Here is a 21,859-nt window from a genome sequence, read left to right on the forward strand (position 1 = left end):
TTGAAAGACCGGTGTTGTTGTGGGTGTTGGCGAATTCTCGATACTGCACTAGTGTAACAGGCGGGTTCCACACACACAGCGCACTGAACTTTCCTGTCAGTGGACGGGCTTTACTCATCCCAGTCAGTATATGAGAGGCTCTGAGTGGCTTTGGGACGCGAATGGTCTTTTTCCAACTGAAATATACTACAACTGAAAGCAAACGCTAAATAAAACAACAGAAAGAATCATGGAAGTCAATGGAAATGTCGGCAGATTCGGTAAGTTTTGCAGTGATGTCATAATTATTCCGTGCGAGAAGTGTAAAAAAAAATTGATTTGAAGTGTCAACAGAACAGGCTATTCATAAATAATGGCTATATGAACACCATAATGTGAATATTTGAATGTTACAATACCACAGATTTTATACAAAACAAGTTTCTTTTAAACAGATTGTTAAATATTTTACCTTGGTTTTTGCTTTCGCGAGGTTCTTTTCAGTCATGCGACGTGTAGCCTAATGACCATCTTGTTTACTGTTGCACACCCAGAACTGCTATTAAATGTAGAGGTGCCATATTTAGTGGCATCATAGAACATTTTCCATCACTTCAGGAGTTTGCTGACTTGTCTTACATCTGAGAACTTTAATATACAGGGTAAAACAGATGCATGAGTTCACAATAAAACCATGTCATTTATGAGCATTGCAGCTTACAAACAAATACACACTATTGGAGTTAACGTTGTTTATATATTGTATGAGTAACATATTCTTTTCGTGGACCTTCATTTGCACCAACCCACGTTCAGCATGACGTTAACTAATGTCACGCGAGGATTCAACCAGAAGAAGGCGCCCTATGCCAAATTACGTTTGAACTAGTGATTCATCAAAGTGACTCGAATCTTTGAATCGGTTCCCTAAAAGATTCATTTAGATTCGTTTACTGATTTGTTCAAATGACATCTGCTTAGATTCGATAGAGATTTTATGTTTGATATGACTTTAATAAAGCTATAAGAATACAGAAATAGCTAGATTGGATAACTCTTCACCACCGTTCTCTCTTTGTTAAAGAGTTTGACTCACAAGCAGAACTGAAATTGAACGACATGCCGCCTCTTTAGTTGGTCAGCAGATGCAGATATCCAGTTCATTCAGTTTGTCTCATTTAGTACCGCTACGAGTCTTGACTCGTTCAGTGAATGGGGCGGTTCGTTCAGCAGGTCCAGCCAATGAACTGATCTATCACAACCCGCACTGGAATGCTATTGGTTCGCGTTTTGGTCACCAATCCTGAGCTCTAAAGGGGAGAAACTTCAGCAAACTAAATAGCTAGGAGTCAAATCAGACCGATGCCTCCATTTAAAAGATTCGTTCAACCAAAGATTCTTCCATAAGCGAGATGTCTCAAGAGAGAAGGCTCGTTTGTAGACATCAGGCAAAATCTGTTACACGGAAACTAACGTAAAATAATTACGTCCTCCTTCTATCAGGAGGACGTAAAATGGTTTTGTATTTAAGCAGGCTGAGAAAACGGTACCAACAGGCAAAAATATTACATATATTGTTATTATGGCACAATATATTTAAATACCACAGTGCATTCCATAATATGCCAGACGTATAGATGCGAAAACCTGAGATACATAGAGCAAGTGCATCGTAAAAACCCAATCCAGGATGATTTTTGCAGGTTTAGAACCCGCCCATAGAAAGAGACTTGCAAACGTCATGGTTTTCTCGCCTCATGTTATTTTTCTAGACAAACTAAGCCGATTACAGTCGATCCCTTTGAGGAATTTCGGCCATGTCATGTCTTGTGTGCGTAGGCTTCGCAAAAGGACGAAATCCCAGGAGTTAGTTTACCAAGAGCAGTGCAAGATCGTGGCATACGAGAATGGCAAACGCATAGGTGGGTGTTACATTTGTTGTCGGGCGATCGTTCGTTAAATACCCGTCCGTGGATTAAACGGCATTAGATTTGTTTAACTTTCTATGGCCGTAGTTCCAGAAAGTAAAGTTTCCACCAAAATAGTTTTTATTTATTTATTTTCACTACTTACTGCAAAACCAAAACAATGGGATCTCATCTAAATTGTAAAAAGTAAGATAAGAGCTCGCAATCACTGTAAATGTTGTAAACAGTGTAAACATTTGTGACTGTGCAAGGTTAATAAAATAGCATTACCCACACATACAGACTTTGAAATAAGGTTTATGGAATCATTTATGGAATGATTAAAACTGTAAACGTGTCAACCAATCTCTGCTACATCTTGCACAAGTCAATGCGAAGTTCAATGGCAGGCTTTTTGTTTGTTGTAAGAAGCTGCACTCTAAATATAAAGGATTAAAAATGTTAAGAGCATTTACAAAATACCATGATGAAAAGCAGTGGATGTTTATATGCCCAGGATTCAGTAAGGCTGGCTTCTGAGGGAGGTCATAAATATCCTGTACTATTTCATAAAAGTGCATGAATGATACACTTTTTTAATGTTTGGGATGAGGAATGAGCCAAGGGGATTTTCCTGTTCAGCTTTTTGTTGTTTTGCTGTAAGGGGTTTTACTGAAAAAAGGAGAGTAGGATTACAGAACTTTTCCAAGGAAAGAATGAATGGTTTTGGCGGTTGACTTGTCACAGTTTAATCTCTGGCTACCTTCCAGTGATGAAAAATCAAGGTTAGCGGGTTATAAATTAAGACTTCTCATTCACATTTCTGTCTGTGCTGAAGAAAATAGTTGCACCCAGGGCTTCATAGATGGAAATTCCAGTTAAATGGAAAAAGTCTTGAGGAGTATGACAATAGCATCAAAAACACATGAAATAGCATTATGATCATCATTTATTTTCCCACTTCGTTGCAGCGTCCTGAAACTGAATGGATTTGAATACTTCACCTGCTATGTTTACATACTTTTTAGCTGTCAAACTGAAGAGCTTTTATGCAAATATTAATTAAATTGAGGTTGATCCAAAAGAAAATTGAAACATGCGATCTTAAGCATTCTGTTGCCATATATGCCATATATAAACGTTTGAATCTGACTACATTCACTGTAAGGTTCAAAAATACCTAACTTACACGTGTAATACTATTATGTAGAGATGTGTAGTTACTGAAAGACAAATGGGCTTAAATGGAATGATGATGGCTAACATGTGATGGCTAACATAAATGATGATGGCTAACATGTTTACACAAGATAGTATTTTGGAGCTACAAAGTGGATGGGGGCTGGGAAGCTCCAAAATGACAAAAACGCACCATAAAAGTTAGATAATAAAGGTTCATTCAACGTGTGTGCTATATTACAAGTCTTTTGAAGTCACATGATAGCTTTGTCTAAGGATCAGACCTAGAAGTTTGTATTTGCTTGCTTTGAATCAGCTGTGGTCACCATTCACTTTTATTGTACAGGAAAGCAGCGTACACATGCTTTTTCAACTTGTTCAGTTAACTTTTATTCCGTTTTCAATGCAAGTTAGCAAGATAAGAAAAAGACTCTTTTGGCATATTTTTAGTTACACACATGCTGAGTTGCATAGCATCTTTAGTCAGCTGTCTTTGACATGACTCACAAACTTCTAAATGTACTGATTTTGAAACTAAATGCTGTACTAGTGCAGAAATTCTTTGGGGCTCACATGTAGATACAGTGGATATAGAAAAGAATCACCCCCTTTAAAATAATCACATTTTGTTGCTTTGCAGCCTGAAATGAAGACGGACACAGTTTTTGTTTCAGTGCAACTTAAGTTAACTTAGGTTACGTCCACACGAAGCCAGAGCTTTCCCTATCCGATCTTTTTTTCCCCTCGTCTCAAGAAATATCTGCGTCTACACTAAACCACAAAACGATGTAGTATACATGCCAGACCAGAATGTGGCGCTGTAATTCTGCCACAGAGATACACTAAAAACGGAGAAGAAGATTTGAACTGTGCACATAAACCTTGCGCGCGGTATACAAACGAACAATACATTTATTAATCTGTGTTAATGTTAGTTAATAAAAAGACAAACGTTCAGTGTTTGTTCATGTTTTTGTTGCCGTTACGTGACGTAGCGGTGTCTGACTAGGGGCGAGATGTGGGCTGATGACGTCATCGTTTCAGAAAATATACGGATTTGCTGTCCACACGAAAACGCAAGGGCGGCGTTTTCAGATTTATCCACTCTGGAACGCGGTTTCAAAAAATATCGGTTTCACTCTCCCAAAACGCCGGATCCGTGTGGAAGAAACGCCTATACCAGGGGTGGCGAACGTCGGTCCTGAAGAGCCGCAGCCCTGCAGAATTTTGCTTCAACCCTAATCAAACACACCTGAACAAGCTAATCAAGGTCTGAACGGTTACTAGGAAGCTAAAGGCAGGTGAGTTTTAATTAGGGTTGGAGCTGAACTCTGCAGGGCTGCGGCTCTCCAGGACCGGAGTTTGCCACTCCTGGCCTATACGATACAAAATGTATGCGTAGACAGCTAAACGCGTCTTAATTATATAATTTAATTATATAATTAAGACGGGGTCTTAATTAGAACATCCAAGTGAAAGATATAACACCAACATGTCAGAAAAAAAAAAAAGCTGAATCACTGAGTTGGAAAAAGAATCACCCCCCTCCTAAAAATGACTGGTAAACTCAATCAGGTGTAGCTAATCACCTTCTCAAAATGATTGAGCGTTGCTAAAGCACACCTTGAAGATTCTGAGGCAGATGAGACTAAAAGTGAATTATTTGGCCTCAACACCAAATTATATGTCTGTCGGAAATCCAAAACCGCTCACCATCCAAATAAAAGCATGGAGGTGGTAATATCCTGTTATGGGGTGTTTCTCTGCAGCAGGGACTGGCGCACTTGTCCGGATAGAAGGAAAAATGGATGGAGAAAAATCCCGTCAAATTCTTGAGGAAAATCGGCTGCCCTCTGCCAGAAAGTTGTCAATGGGAAGAAGGTTTACCCTCCAACATGACAATGACCCAAAGCACACAGTAAAACTGACTACACCGTGGCTGAAGGAGAAAAGGGTGAATGTCCTTGCATGGCCTAGTCAGAGCCCAGACTTAAACCCCATTGAAAATCTGTGGAATGACTTGAAGACTGCCGTCCACAAACGATTCCCATCAAATTTAACTGAACTTGAGCAGCTCTGCAAAGAAGAGTGGGCAAATATTGCAAAGTCTAGATGTGCAAAGTTAGTAGAGACAGAGACAAATCCCAACAGACTAAAGGCTGTAATTAAAGCAAAAGGTGGTTCAACAAAATACTGACACAATGAGGTGATCCTTTCTCCAACTCAGTGATAAATATTGCTTAAATATTTCACTATAGTATACTCAATATTTTACTAATGCCCAGTTTTGTTTTGGAGGGCCTTTAAATGTTTGTATTACCTTTTTCCTTGTTTGCTGCCTTTAAACTGCTATTGAGGTGAATGCTTACGAATAGCTTTCTCCATATTATGGATCTCTCTTTGGCTTTTATTCCAGCAATGGCACAACTGAAATCCACTTTGCAAATCATACCTGGCCCTTTTTCTATAAATTCTTTTAAGATCACAGCAATGAGAAGTCAGAAGAGTATTTGATCTTAGCGACGTCTACGTCTGCATTCTGAATACCTCTGGAGTATGATTTGAATGAGATAAAAAGCCTGATGCTCACATTTTCCTAAATGTTAAATACCTCACCCTTTTCAAAAATGCTAGAACTCTAGTATCAGTCATCAAAACAAAACCTTACACACAGAGTTTTCAGAGTAAACACAGGCAACTGTCTCCGCACAGGAAATGTTTTCAGCCCCATTTCAAAGGTCTTTCTGAAACCAGCTCAACTTTTTCACCATTTCTCCGCCTTCTGCTTGAGTGCAGCCAGAGCCTCATAAACAGCCTCTGTGGCAACAGCTCGTGAAAAAATGTCTGCAATGTTGTGGTTGTGCCCTCACCTTTGAGTCAGAGAAGCTGGAGATATTCATAATTCAACTGTTGGGCCAATGAAGCCCACCATGACAGAGTTCAACCAGGTTGCACATTTATCATTCTAATATCAGCACTATGATAGCTGGAGGATATTGCGTTAACCGCAATATTTTATCGTTCCAAATTCAGCCACGCCTGAAAAGGAAGTGGAAGCATTTTATGGAAAGACTGATCTTTTATTGCAACAATGACATGAATTGACTACAATCACCACCCATGCACATACATATTTTTCCATATTGCAGTAATATTGTGATTATCTTTGTCTTGCTTTATAGATGCAATAATCCTTGCATTATTGTTTGAAAACCGATCCTGAAAATTGTAATGGATCATATGGCTGTTTGTATAGTGAACTTAGTATTTTAAGTGAACTGGGTATATTATTCGTATGTGCTGATTTGCTGCTCAAAAAACATTTCTTATTATTATCAATGTTGAAAAAATTTGTGCTGCTTCATATTTTTGTAAAAACTGTGATACATTTTTTTTTTAGGATTCTTTGTATATCTTCTTTGGATATTTGTATATGTATGCTTTTTTAAAATAAAAAATAGCAGAAAAGTACAAAATCAGTACAGACAATTTCAAAGCCATAACTCCGAAAACAAGAATATAATGTATTTAATTTTTTTAAATTTTTTAAATTTATGTTCCCAACATGTGAAGTACACGATCTGCATATCTGTATATATTCACACATGAATCTCTGTGAGCAATGCAAATGACTTTATTGCTAATCTTTACTCTATCAGCATTGTGGGTTTGTGGTTTCAGCAAGAAAAGATAACCACGGTATATCATTGCAATATGGAAAAAATGCTGTGTGGGTGGATGTGTGTGGTCAATACGTGTCAGTGTTATCTAAGACAATGAGTACAATTTATGATACTTTAATAAAGAGTCAAAAATCAATACAGTATAAACTGAATATAACAAGGTAGAGTGATATACTGTATGCTGAAACTATAGTGTTCATATTGTTCAAACTTTAAAGATAGATACTAGTTACTGAAAGGGAACAGTTCTAGGAATTTACCAACAAAACTACGCAACTGGAATGGTTAAACATTCACTTTATTTTCATTAAAGTAAAAACTCAATGATTTAGACTTTATAGTGTGTAGATATACAGCATGAAAGAGTAATTTCGGTGCATTTATAGCAACCTTTACCATACTTGTAGCTCACCCAGCAGGTTTTGACTTTGAACAAAGCCGTGTAAATTCTGCAAGATCATTTCTGCTTTTGTCTGGAGAGAGGTGTGTCAGGGCATTGGCATTAATGAAACCATGGATATAATCTTTTTAATAGCTTTGAACTATACGTGACTCAGCACTGACCCCAGATATTTTTGACTTTGTCTCTATATTTGGACTTTTCCAAAGACACATAAGTTCTCATAAACTATGATACTTTAACAGTGGACTTTGAACATTTTATGACCTTTGTGAAATCCATTCGCACTGATGAATGAACTTGACATTTTCTTGACCTTTAGGTCTGGAGGGAGACCCGGACCTGCAGTTTTTGCTGAAAGGTGGAGACCTACTAAAGGTGAAGTCCAGGTCATGGAGGAAGACCCGCTTCTTTCGGCTGAATGATGACTGCAAGACTATGTGGCAACAGACCAGCAAGACTTTCAAGAGCGACTCCGGCTGTAAGTGTCTCTGCTGTCGCTTTCTTCATTTCAACAGTCATATCATGAAGAATCAAGAGTTTACTTGAGATAATAGATCTTGGTATTTTAAGTAAAACACTTTAAATATGTGAATACAACTAAGCTGCCAAAACAAAGCAATTTTGATCAATAAAACACATGAATGTTCAGGTTTACAAAACGATATCGGCCATAAATAGGTAACTAAAGTAAAATGTGTCATGAAGAACTCAATTACTTATTTTGTGGTAAAATTAAATATATAATGAAATAAAATTGAAATAAAAAATAAGAAAAAATATTTTATATAATACGCTACCATTCAAAAGTTTAGTATCAGTAAGATTTTATTTAAGAAGTAATTTATACTTTTATTCAGTAGTTTGTTAATTAAGAATGCATTAATTTGATGAAAAGTGACAGTAAATACATTTATAATGTTACAAAATATATATTTTTTAAATAAATGCTGTTTTTTAAACTTTCTATTCATCAAAGAATCCTGTACAAAAGAATCAAAAATATTAAGCAGCTCATCTGTTTTCAGAATTGATAAATACCTTCCTTGAGCATTAAAATCAGCATATTAGAATGATTTCTGAAGGATCATGTGACACTGTAGACTGCAGTAATGATACTGAAAATTCAGCTTTTTTATCAGAAATATAAAATGATTTAAAATAGAAACAGTAGACTATTTCTATTCTTACTGTATTTTAATCATACACACAACGTGTGTTAATAACTTTGTTTAATTTCCTTACAATAAAGATCTCATGCTGACATCAGCAGGCCTCACATCAGATGGCTTTCCTGTACGCTCATCGTTATAGCCTGGAGCTGTAAAAAATAGTTAGACCTATCCTTCACTTTCCTCCACAAACATTTTTAATGCCTGTAAGGCCAGAAAAGGCTTTGAGTTGGGAACAAAATTTTTGTGGTGATATTAAATCTTTTCCCCACATGTTCTCCAGAGGTCTCCGCTCCTCTTAGCTTCCGGCCTGGTTCCTCCTGGCCAAAGGCCTCAGATCAGGCCTCTTTATCTCCTGTCTGCCAGACCGTGGCTGCCTCCTCTTTGTCCTGCATGTGAGTGATTAAGGAAACCGGGACCAAACTAAATCAAAGGATTCTAGTGAAAACACCAGACATCAGCAGGGAAACCCTCTGGTCCTGTTCACATGATATTCTCACCCATTAGTTGGGTGTTTTGAAGCGTTTTTACTCCCATTGGCCAGGAATGATGATTAGATGGATTACACATGTAGTTGAAGCCTTTCGGCCTCTTTTCACGTTCTCAAAACAATGACATAAACGATGGAAAATCCTAATTGACTTAATGTAAGTACTGAAATGTTACAGGATGATTCAGAGCCTTGCCATTGAAGCTAATAGTTAAATCTATAAAATATTATCTAGATAATGGTTTTAAAGGGAGAAGACAAGGGGATCATGTTTTTACACACAGGAAGTAATCTTATCTTATAGTGATGGTGCCAAGTTTATCTCAAGTTAAATGGACTTGGAGGGGTGGGAAACCAACTGAGGAAACGTGACGGATTGTTTTTATCAAACACTAGTGCTGAGGCAGTAAAACTATCCAGAAATGGGACAATGACCATGTTTAAATAAAAGAGACCGTTTAAATAAAACATCAACCTCAGTCCTGTGTGATGCCCCGTTTCATAGATTGTCGCTATTATCTCTACAACAATGAACAGATTTTGCCCTGGTTTAGGGTGTTTGTCATGAGTTTATTATTCCCGCCTCCAGCAGAACTCAATGAGAGGTCACATGGTCAACATCCCACACTGTAACATACAACAGAGGTCACATGAGGCAAAATCAGACTAGAAAGAGCCCAGATTTGTGTTTAGTGGGGTTTGCTAGCACATCACAGTTGCTATTATTATTTTACACTAAGTATTCAACTTTACTGCCTACAATAGTTCTTCCATGACATGAATTATATGTCAAATAGGGCGGTTCGGAGGATTGAACTTTTCCTCTCTGTGTGCAGGAACCGAGAAAGAGCACCTCATAGGAAGTGGTTTAAAAACCAGATGTATTTTGGAAATGAGCAATCATTTTTAAATGTGAACATCACTACATTAAAAAAAACAACCCACTTCACCTTAAAAAAGTGTTGGTGCAATTATTAACCAAAATGTTACTGTTTTCATCTTTAAATAGTTTTTCAGTCAAAGTATTTTATATAATATATTAAATGTCACAATAATAATCCGACAAATTCAGAAAACAGAGGTCAGAATTTGGCCAAGCACAATGTTTCCTTTCTGTCAGCTTGTTTGAGTGGAATCTGAAGGATGCTAGACTTGCCTTTGACACTGCTTTCTTTCACCAGTTCACTTGAAATTGGGTGTTATCCAAATAGTTCTCCTACAGTCCCCATATTTGCCTTTGTGAGCGTGTGCCACAAATTATCTCCAGCTGTGCTTTTTCGGCACTTTCCACAAACACTGTACAAATAAGGGTGCGAAGCTCTTCTTTTTCATCAAATGGCCAGCGAAAGAAAGTCCTTAACCTTTGGAAAATGTTATACATCTATCTCAGGCAGTTCAATAACATATTATATGAACTAGACACAGTAGTAAAGTAACCTCTACTAATTTTGTAATTTTCTTTTTTGTAATTTTCAATAAATATTTTAATTACATTGACAAATTCTATAAATTTAAATAAAAAAAAATCAAAATAACAATAAATTAATTAATAACAATAAATAAATTCTTAATTTAATAAATTAGTGTTAAGAATTAAAAATAGTTTTTACTACAATGAATTGAATATAATTTAACATCAAAATGATGATTTTAACAGTACAGTCGAAAAGGTCAAGACCTCTAAAGTGGGACAGTACAAAATCACCATTATAAATGGGATATAGACATTTGATGTTTTTAAACCCAGCTACTTTTCATGTTAGACTAGTTTTGCAATACAGAACAGTTTAGATATCTAAAATATCTGATAGATCTCACACAAAAAAAAAGGATTTGTGCCTTTGCTGTTTTTGTCACGTGTTGCGAAGTGTACCGTATTCACGGCAAGTGGCTTCTGTTGTGTTTGCTCTGTTCCAGTAAGCTGAGTACACACAACCCAACCCTGATCTGATTCTTCACAGAAAGCCATCTATTGTGTCTAATTGTTTTATTTAGGATCATGAATTCATTGCAAGAGAGATTTCCAAAAATCTCACTTGTGTCTCACTTCCAGTTCCTATTTGTGCACAGACCGGTCAATTAAAGCTCTAAACTTGACCCAGTTCTGTTAACACATTTCCGATGAACACTGTGATAACAGCAGAGCCACTCATGTTTGGGTTCCCCCTGCCTGTGTGCTTGTGTTTTAGTGAGGGTCACGTCTGAACTATATGATATTATTACCCTATATAGCACAATGCATACGATCTGAGAGGAATAGAGCTCAGTTTGTCCTATTGAATGTTGTATTTATTTAACACTGCGATTAAAGGGCAGAGGGCACAGGAGGAGACTGATTGTAATGTACAGCTGTGTTTACCAAGCACATAAGGTGACTCCACTGAGGTTATCACCTTCTTATCACTGTCTGACGTGATGCCTGCGTTGAGTTGTATTTCATACAGCAGTGCTTTGCCAAGATTCTTTGATTGAGAAATCAAGATTATTCAAGTATCTCTCATGGTAATGTTAGAGTTGAATTGTTCAAGGATGTTGATTTGAAATTTGATTAGGCGTGACAGGAATTTACTGAATTAAAATAAATTTAACAGTTGCAAAATCAAAATTAGGGTTAAAGTAATTAATCAATTAAATTCATATATTTCACGGTTCTTCCATTACAAATCCATAAAATTAATTACATTGATAAAATATAATGAAAACATAAATGAACAAATGTAATGAAAATTATATAAATTAAATACAGATTTTTACAAGAGGTATTTAAAAAATTGATTATTTAATATAATCTGAAAATATGTTGTCTGTATGGGTAATTCAACTGAAATTATTAAAAATTGTACAGCAGCTATATACACAGTTTCATTCCATTCTATTCATTAAATTTAAATTGGAATTACAATTCTGTTTGCTCAATTTAAATGTAAAATTCATTTCGGAATTGCATACAACCCTGTTAAAACACTGATCTCTAAAATCCTTAAAAAGGGATGGACCCTCTTGCACTTTGCTGTGTCCTTTGCTGGTTTGGAAGGTTTTTAAATGTCAAAATATATTTCATGTACAGACCTGCATATCAGTTGAGTTTCATAAGCCTAGAAAAAATGTGTCTCTTTGACTTCAGGCTGTTGTTTTGTTGTAAATCACTGTTCTGAGTCCAGATGTTTCTCTCATCAATCTGCCAACAGATTTCTTGTGAAAGGCAGTTTTATTCACAAAAGGTTCAAAATGTTATTTGTGCAGTCCGTTAAAACTCTTAAATGAGTAATAATTAAAAAAATCTCTTGCCTCTTTCACAGTCAGCCTCGAGGACATCGATTCTGTGCGGTATGGCCGTCAGACTGAAGGGCTGCGGAAGTACACTGACCTCTCAGTGGAGGACCGCTGCTTCTCCATCATCTTCAAAAGTCGACGGAAGAACGTGGACTTGATCGCCTCATCCAAAGAGGAGGCCAAGCGGTGGGTCAGAGGTCTGGAGAAGGTCATAACTGGCATGCACAACCTCAACCGACAACAGAACACCGAACAGTATCCTTGAACGTCCATTCCCCAAAGCCTGCTCTCTGAACACATTTGTCAACACTGTTGTAATTGAAGGAAAACATTGATTTAAACATATTTAGGTTACACTTAATACTTGTACTTAATATAGGGTTAAGTTTAGGGATAGGTTTCGGTTTAAAGTTGGTTGCTTATAGTTACGTATAATTTACTGTTATTCTTATAGTAAGTACATGTAAAATAAAGTGTTACTCATATTTATACCATTTTTGGTCCCACTTTATATTAAGTGGCCTTAACTACTATGTACTTACATCAAAAATAAGTACAATGTACTTATTGTGTTCATATTGTATTGCAAAACACATTTGCTGCTATTGAGGTGTAATACGGGTAAGGTTAGGCACAGGTTTGGTGGTATGGGTAGGTTTAAGGGTGGGTTAAGGTGTAAGGGATGGGTCAACAGTGTAATTATAAATGTAATTACAGAAATTAATTACAGATGTAATTACATGCAGATATTTTTCAAATATAAGTACAATGTAAAAACATGTATGTACACAATAAGTGCATTGTACCAAATGATTAATTTAAATGTAAGTACATAGTAGTTAAGGCCACTTAATATAAAGTGGGACCCTATTTTTGTACTAAAAGTTCTGCGTGTAAAAAGTGTAATAAGCATTTATATAAAACTTTTTTTTATATAACTGCAAAAGCTCTAGCTAAAAAAACTGAAATATATTTCTAGTGTTAATATTCAGTCCTTACATCAGACAAAAAGCTGGATCTATAACTGCATGCGCAAGGCAGACAAAAACGCAGACAACAAAATGTCCTTGAAGGAGTTGAAGCATTTCCTTCGTCAGATCAATATTGAGGTGGACGACAGTTACGCTGAGATGCTCTTCAAGGTGAGATGCAAATCATAATGCTATCGTTTTCATTTGAACTTGTATGAGTAGTTTATTGTAATTTTTTTTTGTTTAAATCACTGCTGTTCAGGATTATGTACGAGTCTACAAGTTATCTACACAATACCAAGTAAAACAAAATGTTTAAATTGCTTTTGAGCTCACTGGCAGCAATTCATAGAAGTTGATGTCTCTTGCTGACGGTCCTCAAGAACTGTTTTTTGTTTAGTTTTTTTTGCTATTTAATTTTGCAGAAATGTGACAGATCACAGTCAGGCACTCTAGAGGGATCTGAGATCAAACACTTCTACGATTTACTGACTTACCGTGAGGAAATTGATGTGATCTATGCGAAGTACGCTAGTACTAATGGACAGATGAGCTCCGGCGACCTGTTGGACTTCCTCCAATATGAGCAGAGGGAGCCAGTGTCTTCGGAGTATGTGCAGAAGCTTATCGAGAAATATGAGGTGGATGAAATAGGTAAGCACACTTAAATTACCATAAGAATACATCAGATTACTGAAACTTTTAAAGATATTAATAGCTGCATTTATAGGATGCATTCAATTAATCAAAAGTGATAGTAAAGATAGTAAATCAAATTTTTTTTTTACTTTTTCTTTATCAAAGTATCATGGTTTCCACAAAAATATTAAGCAGAACAACCGTTTTAAACATTGACAATAAGAAATATTTCTTGAGCAGCAAATCAGCATATTAGAATGATTTCTGAAGGATCATGTGACACTAAAGATTGGAGTAATGATGCTGAAAATTCTGCTTTGCCTTCACAGGAATACATTTACATTTTAAAATGTAGTAAAAAAAACAGTTGTTTTAAATTGTTAGAATATTTTACATATAATTATATAACAAACTATTTATACACAATAATGAAACAAATTACCCAGTCAAAATAGCAGATGTATCGTAACAAAATATAAGTAATTCTATTTTTACAATACATTTTAGTATAATACAGTGTTTTCACATTTACCTAGCTAAACAGAACAAGTGCATGAGCAAAGATGGTTTCCTGATGTACATGAACCATGAGGAAGGCTCCATCTTTAACCCCGCCCACAAAGGCATATACCAAGACATGCGCCAACCGCTCAATCATTACTTCATTTCCTCTTCCCACAACACCTATCTGATGGAGGACCAGCTGAAGGGGCCTAGCAGCACAGAAGCCTATATTAAGTACGAACATGTCTGCTTACACTGGAAGTCTCAATGGCAATGCATTAACACGTTAAGCATTCATCCATAAGAAATATATGAGAGAATGTTTGCTGTCTTTTAGAGCTCTGATGAAGAGTTGCCGCTGTGTGGAGCTGGATTGCTGGGATGGTGCAAACGGAGAGCCGGTCATTTACCACGGCCATACGCTCACATCCAAAGTGCTCTTCAAAGATGTCATCGAGGCCATCAAAGAATATGCTTTCAAAGTGAGTGAAGTGACACCAGTTGACCTTACAAATCCTTAGTTAACTAATAATGCCCATAGCTTTTCAAAGTGTGAGTTTTCTTTCTATGTCCATCAAACAAAAGAATGTTGTGAATCAGCTCACTTGATGATGTATGGTACCCAAAGTTTTTGGAACAAATTACTTCAAATGTTTATCGTCATGCAAGAATTAGAAAGTACAAGCTTCTGTATCAGATTTTTATGTAGAAAAATCTACATAAAATCTACCTAAATGTCAAGAAGTCGAACAGTCAGCATGTCATAACAATTGACATTAACACAAAAGAAAAATTAATGTTTTTGTGTGTTGTTCCTTAAAATAAAATTAACTTTAGCTGCATGTCAAACTTCTAGTAGTGTTGAATTATATATACCATATCTATACCATTTTACCATTAAAAAAATTACTTTCGTTTTCTCAAAATATGTGTTTAATATTACCTAATTTCCCAACGATTATCAAACAATTAGTTCAAAACAGTTCTAAGATTCGGTCTCTCTAAACCCCCCTTTCCGTGAGCCTACTCTGCTCTGATTGGTCAGATGGCCCAGTCTGTTGTGATTGGTCTACCGCGTACAGCGCATGTCGGAAATGATACGCCCATTTCCATAGTTCTGTATTTTGAACGCTCGAAAGAAAATAGATTGGGGTTGTACTGCTGTGAATTTTAACCACTGATTCTTTGCAGCCTCATCTTTAGGAAGTGAAAACAAAACAAATTTACTTTCAGGGACACAGTGTCTTCTCAACAAGATGTTAACCACACAGTGTTTGAGGGCGGGTCAAGTTGTTCGCAGCTGGCCTACGTAGACCATAGACGGGCATTATGCATATGTTTTACCCTGCGATGTGTAGCAGTAGCCGTCACGGAAGTGGGATTCGAATTACTTACGACTCGTTTAGGCTGTTCAGAGGCCATTCATTCTTTTGGGAGACAATAACTTTATTTATCGTACACTTTCGGCTAGGCCTGTCACGATAACAACTTTTTGTTGTGCGATATATTGCCCCAGAAATAATTGCGATAAGCGATATTATTGTCATTTTAAAGACCATTTTATGCCACTGAATATATAATCATAATGTAACAGCATAATCGGCTTTGTAGATCGTTTACATTCACATACAGCTACATTACACATTGCATGAATGGCAATATTGGAAATGGCATAATAGGGGCACTTTAAAGCTTGACGGACAAAATGTTGGATAGTAACAGCACAGTGATTTGAGTAGCTACTTGGGTTGTCAGTCATTTACTGTCGTATGGTCATTTGGATATTGTGATCACTAATATTAGTGTTTTTTGCTACACTAGACCTCACAGTATCCAGTGATCCTGTCTTTGGAGAACCATTGCTCCGTAGAGCAGCAGAAGATCATGGCCCATCACTTAACCTCCATCCTGGGCAGCGCTCTGCTCACTCAACCCCTGGGGTATCAAATGCCCACCACTTTTCCAGGACCTGAGGTTAGACTGCTAAAAATAACATACATGCATGTTTCCTGCACCACTGCACTGTAAAAAATGATTGTTCAAAGCTATAAATTAAAGTTAGAGTATGTTTTGTTTTTTTATAATTCAGTGTGTTACGTTGTAATTGTTTGTGAAATTTAATAGCAATCTGTGAATGAAAATTGTTTCTACACCATTTTTTCCCCCTGTATTATGGTAAAGAAATGATGTGTACAACTCTTAATACATTAGCTGATTCTACATATCGCCACCTGGTGGATAACAGAGACAGCTCTCTAATCTCTAAACCAGCTACATGACCTCTTAAAATCTCTTTTCACCACACCCCTTTCCTCAGATGTCTTCCTCATCATCCCTGCAATCTTCCTGTTTACTTCTATATCCATGAATTCAAATAGCTGAAGAATGAGGAAGTGATTATCAGTAGAGCTATGATTAAATGGAGACAGATTGTGCTCTCTTTTATCATAACTATTTATTATTTCCTGATGATTCACCAAAACACTCACCAAGCTTTTGAGCTGCAGTCTGAAAGGCAAATGACAAGACAGTACAAGTTCAGACGGGCAGGATTTGAAGTGCTTATTTTGGTTGTGAGGTGGGAGGGGCTTCTGAATGATGTCACATTGGAATCCGTGCAGCTGGATCCGGTTTGTCATGACAACTGAATCTGTTCCTTTCAGTTTGAATTGAGTTTCAACCCTGAGCTTTGTCCTGTACTGAGAATTTCTGCCAGTTTCTCTGAATGAAACTGCGGCAGGATGGTAATCAAAGGCGATTCTAGGATTTCAGCCTGAGGGCGGCTCAGCCATGAACTCTTATCCTCGCACAAACACATGAGAAGAAACACAATAGTAAAGCATCATCTTTCAGATCCATATATTATGTGAAAGTTATCTAGAATTTCTCACATAAAATTTGTACCTCTTCAATTTTTGAAACAAGTCTCCCATGCCTCATCAAGGCTGTATTTATTTGATCAAGAAAACAATAAAAACTGTAATATTGTGAAACATTACAATTTAGAATAAAATCTATTTTAAAATATAATTTATTCCTGTGATGGCAAAGCATGAATTTCCAGCAGCCATGATTCTGGTCTTCAGTGTCACATGATCCTTCAGAAATCATTCTAATATGCTGATTTGGAAACATTTCTTCTTATTAGCAGTGTAGAAACAGTGCTGCTTAATATTTTTGTGGAAACAAGATTTTTTTTTAATAGAAATTCTTTACTGTAACTTCTGATCAATTTTATGCATCCTTGCTGAATGAAAGTATTAATTTACTTCACAAAAAGTTTGACTACAAACGAAAAAAATGTCAAATGTATCTATATATGTATCTATATTATATATTTATATTGTTTGAACAAACTGGATGCGACATTCAACAACAACACCACCGAGGATGCGGACAGTGTGTCAGAGGAAGATGAGGCTGCTGAACTCAAAGAGGCTGAACAGAAACCAAAGGAAAAGGTGTGTAAAAACCCTACCGCTGTTCAATGACCAACAACCAAACATCAGCTTTACCTGTATTACCAATGATCAGTACAGTGGAAAACTATGTATGAATGTAATGTAATCTGTTTTTGAAAACTTGCTGTCTGTCAAGTGCTACAAAATGAACACTCACCAAACATCACATTCCCTGTGTGAATAAAAATTGGTATTACTATTCATTGGTTCAACATAAAATATGTTGCAAGTTGAATTAATCAAAAGAAAATTTCTGATCCTGGCTAAAGTTTCTTTTCAGACCACTGCGTTTTCTTATGAATATCAAGTGGAAAACAAACTTTCAGAAATGTTCCACAAAGCACACTTACTAGAGCCATGGAGTATATTTGCATACACAAAGCTGCGGTTGATAAGGCCGAGTTCAAATCGGCACACTCAGCTGTCACAGACATTCCCACAAAAGCCCGATTCAAATCATGAGACAGACAACAGATTTATTCTGCTTATTTGGCATCCCTTTGTCATTGCATGTGTGAAGTCCATTTATGTTGTGACCAAATGTAATTAAAATCTATTTTTGATTATGTTGTAGAGTTCCAACAAGATCAAGCTGGCTAAGGAGCTGTCAGACATGGTTATCTACTGTAAGAGTGTCCATTTCAGCACCTTCGAGCATTCAAGAGACAACCACAATTTCTATGAAATGGCCTCCTTCAAGGAGAGCAAAGCAATGAACCTGGCAGAAAACTCAGGTAAACCAGGGTGTTGCTAACTTCTGGGTTTGCCTACAAAAATACGCCATCACTGCAGCGCTCTGTAGGGCCTTAAACAAAAAAAAAAAAATGAAAGGCCATTTTGCTTAAAATATGAGTGATGTTGCCAGATATACTCTAATATCACATCTTTGCTGATTTCTTAAAGCTACAGCATTTATTCATCACAACATGGATAAGCTGAGCAGAATCTACCCAGCCGGCTCCAGAACCGATTCATCCAACTACAATCCAGTGCCACTGTGGAACGCTGGCTGCCAGATAGGTGCAAAGCCCCTACATATTATGAGTCTGATGCAGTTCAGAAAGCCTGTTTATAATCTACCCATGCTTCCAAACACCACTTAATCTGTTTTTATCCCTCAAATGGTTTACAGTGGCTCTAAACTTCCAGACTCCTTGTAAGGAGATGGAACTGAATCAGGGCCGCTTTCTACCTAATGGCAAGTGTGGTTACATGCTGAAGCCAGAGTTTCAGAGGGACCCGGCCTCCCAGTTTGACCCCAAGAACCTCAGTGTAGGCCCCTGGCTGCAGAAAAAGACTTTGCATGTCATGGTGAGATTCTTATTAAAAATAATAATAAAAAAATAAGGACAAATATAAATTAAAATTCTACCTGATAAAATTAATAAAAATAAATTATTAAGTACATTAAATAAATAAAAAAGAAATTATGAATATATATTTTTATTGAGTTATTTGTTCATTAGAAATGATTCACTGTCGGTGCCGATAGCCCTGTTGGCAGCGCGCCAACATACACCATTGCACTTCGGGCGTCCCGAGTTTGAATCCCACCCCCACTTCACTTCCTGTCTACCAGCTGTCCTATTAAAGGGGTCATATGATGCGATTTCAAGTTTTCCTTTCTCTTTGGAGTGTTACAAGCTGATTGTGCATAGATAAGATCCCTGAAGCAAAAAGCGGCAAAAATAAATCTTAAGAAAAAAATAATTAATCGTTAAAATTTATTCATTTTAAATGCTACAAGTGAATTTTATATTATATTATATACAGTATGAAAAATAAATATTCATTTTGATGTTTGCTAACAGTGTTATTCTGGCTTATACAATAAATAAAATAAATTAATGAGTACATAAAAAAAAAATCTGTTTTTTATATTTTAATTGCTTTTTTATATTTTTAAAACATAATACATTATCTTATTATGAAAAATAAATATAAATTTTGAGGTTTGCTAACGATTACATTTAACAGTGTTATTCTGGCTGATACAATAATTAAAATAAATTAATGAGTACATTAAAAATAAAATCTGATTTTTATATTTTCATTATTTTGTATTATTTGTAAAACAATAAATATATTTTTTAAATTAAAAATTAATCCATAAAAGCTCAAATCCAATCGTTTTAAATGCTAGAAGTGAATTTAGGCATCACAACCTTGTAATATTCATTATGAGAAATAAATATTAATTTTGAGGTTTGATAAAGACATTTAATAGTGTTATTAAATTATACTGGCACTGATATATCATTCATCCCTAAACCAAATGCAAACTTATCTAAACCAATCCAAACACATCGACCAATAACTGTATATGTCTGTTCAGATCATCTCAGCACAGCAGCTGCCTAAGATCAATAAGGACAAGCAGAAGTCCATCGTGGACCCTCTGGTCAGGGTGGAGATCTACGGTGTGCCCGCCGACAATGCCAGCAAACAGACACATCACATTGACAACAATGGCAAGTGTCAACAGTGCATTTACACTTACATGTTTAACACATGCTTTTTACCTATGTGTAGGTCACTTAGGTGTTTTTTGGTTACAGGTTTCAATCCTACGTGGAACACAGACTTCCAGTTCACTGTTCACGTGCCGGAACTGGCTTTGGTGCGGTTTGTCGTGGAGGACTATGATGCTGCTTCCCATAATGACCTGGTTGGCCTGTACACTATGCCCTTCACCAGCATGCAGAATGGTGAGCTGGTGAAAATAAGTCAGAAATTACTTCCTGTTGTACAGTTATTATGAATTTGCTCACCATAAGTCTATCTGTCTTCAGGATACCGCCATGTACCTCTGCTCACAAAAAGAGGAAGCCTCATTCCTTCAGCGGGACTGTTTGTACACATCATGGCTCTTGATGGTGAATAAACTCCAACATTCCCCTCAGTCATTGCAATGTCAGAGTGTGTAGATCACTGAACAGCACAGTCAACTAAACTGTTCCCTGCAAACACTTTTTGGATAAGATTTGGACCTTTCTGATATGCCTTGTGCTTTACTGGTTAGTTCTCCTTACCATTTGAGTACCGAGGCATACCTTAAAATGCTTCATGGAATTAGAATGTATGGTTTAGTAAAAAAAAAAAAAAAGAACTGTAAAGACATAAGAAAAAGAAATAATATCAAATCAAATAATGTTCAGAATTCAACACAGTCTTTCCATAGCATGCAAATTGAAAAAAATGCAATACTGTTTAAATAATAAAATATCAAAATCATAAATTTGAATTAAAATATATTTTATTTAAAGTTAATTGAAATTTGAATATTTTATGTAAAATTGTATGATTTTTTGGCTTTTGGCTGCCAATAAGAGTAGTACTTTCTAGTGCTGTCAAATTGATTAATCGTGATTAATCGTATCCAAAATAAAAGTATGTGTTTACCAGAGTTGGGGGTAACACATTACAAGTAATGGGAGTTACGTAATCAGATTACTTTTTTCAAGTAACTGGTAAAGTAATGCATTACTTTTAAATTTACAATGAAATATCGGAGTTACTTTTTCAAATAAGTAACACCAGTTACTTTGTTTTCCCATTTATTCATTGACGGCTCTCCTGTCCCCGTGTTGAGAGAAATTGGGGGTGAGGTGCAGAGGCACTTCCTTCAGCCTGAGGCTTATTCATTTCACTTTTGGTGAGAAAGGGCCTTTACAGTTGCCAGAAATATAACTTTTCGGGGTTTTTGTTATTAATAAACAAATAAGCAAGCCTAGCCCAGGTGACAAAAAGTAACGCAAAAGTAACATAATGCCATAAAGAGTAACTAAGTAACGCAATTAGTTAATTTTTTATGAACTCAATATTGCAATGCATTACTTTTAAAAGTAACTTTGCCCAACACTGGTGTTTATGTGTGTGTACTGTGCATATTTATATGTCTATATAAATACACACACACACATGTATATATTTAAGATATATTTACATATATATATATATTCATATTTATATATGATTTATATCATATAAAAATATAAATATATATTACATACATTTCTTAAATATATACATGTATGTGTATTTATATAGACATATAAATATGCACAGTACGCACACATATTATGTAAACACAAATGTTTATTTTGGATGCGATTAATCACGATTAATCGATTTGACTGCACTAGTACATTCAGATCCACTTAACAGTTTTTACCATATTGAAGTCCATTTTGAGAATTCT

The 21,859-nt window shown here is 36.1% G+C and overlaps 1 protein-coding gene across 1 annotated transcript; it reads left to right on the plus strand.

Annotated features, from left to right (window-relative positions):
- Positions 1 to 47: 47 nt before the first annotated feature.
- Positions 48 to 20,794, plus strand: LOC107758310 (1-phosphatidylinositol 4,5-bisphosphate phosphodiesterase delta-1). The gene is given in 16 exon segments (XM_074560247.1): positions 48 to 260; positions 7,471 to 7,629; positions 12,110 to 12,338; positions 13,096 to 13,225; positions 13,480 to 13,708; positions 14,230 to 14,431; positions 14,535 to 14,679; positions 16,019 to 16,171; positions 16,748 to 16,783; positions 17,545 to 17,658; positions 18,233 to 18,392; positions 18,562 to 18,678; positions 18,791 to 18,969; positions 19,994 to 20,129; positions 20,217 to 20,366; positions 20,451 to 20,794. Coding segments are annotated over 16 exon segments (2,262 nt in total). The 5' UTR covers positions 48 to 229; the 3' UTR covers positions 20,543 to 20,794.
- Positions 20,795 to 21,859: the final 1,065 nt, after the last annotated feature.

The sequence above is a fragment of the Sinocyclocheilus rhinocerous genome, unplaced genomic scaffold (assembly GCF_001515625.1).
Source record: "Sinocyclocheilus rhinocerous isolate Xijiao unplaced genomic scaffold, SAMN03320098_v1.1 scaffold142, whole genome shotgun sequence".
Taxonomy (NCBI): domain Eukaryota; kingdom Metazoa; phylum Chordata; class Actinopteri; order Cypriniformes; family Cyprinidae; genus Sinocyclocheilus; species Sinocyclocheilus rhinocerous.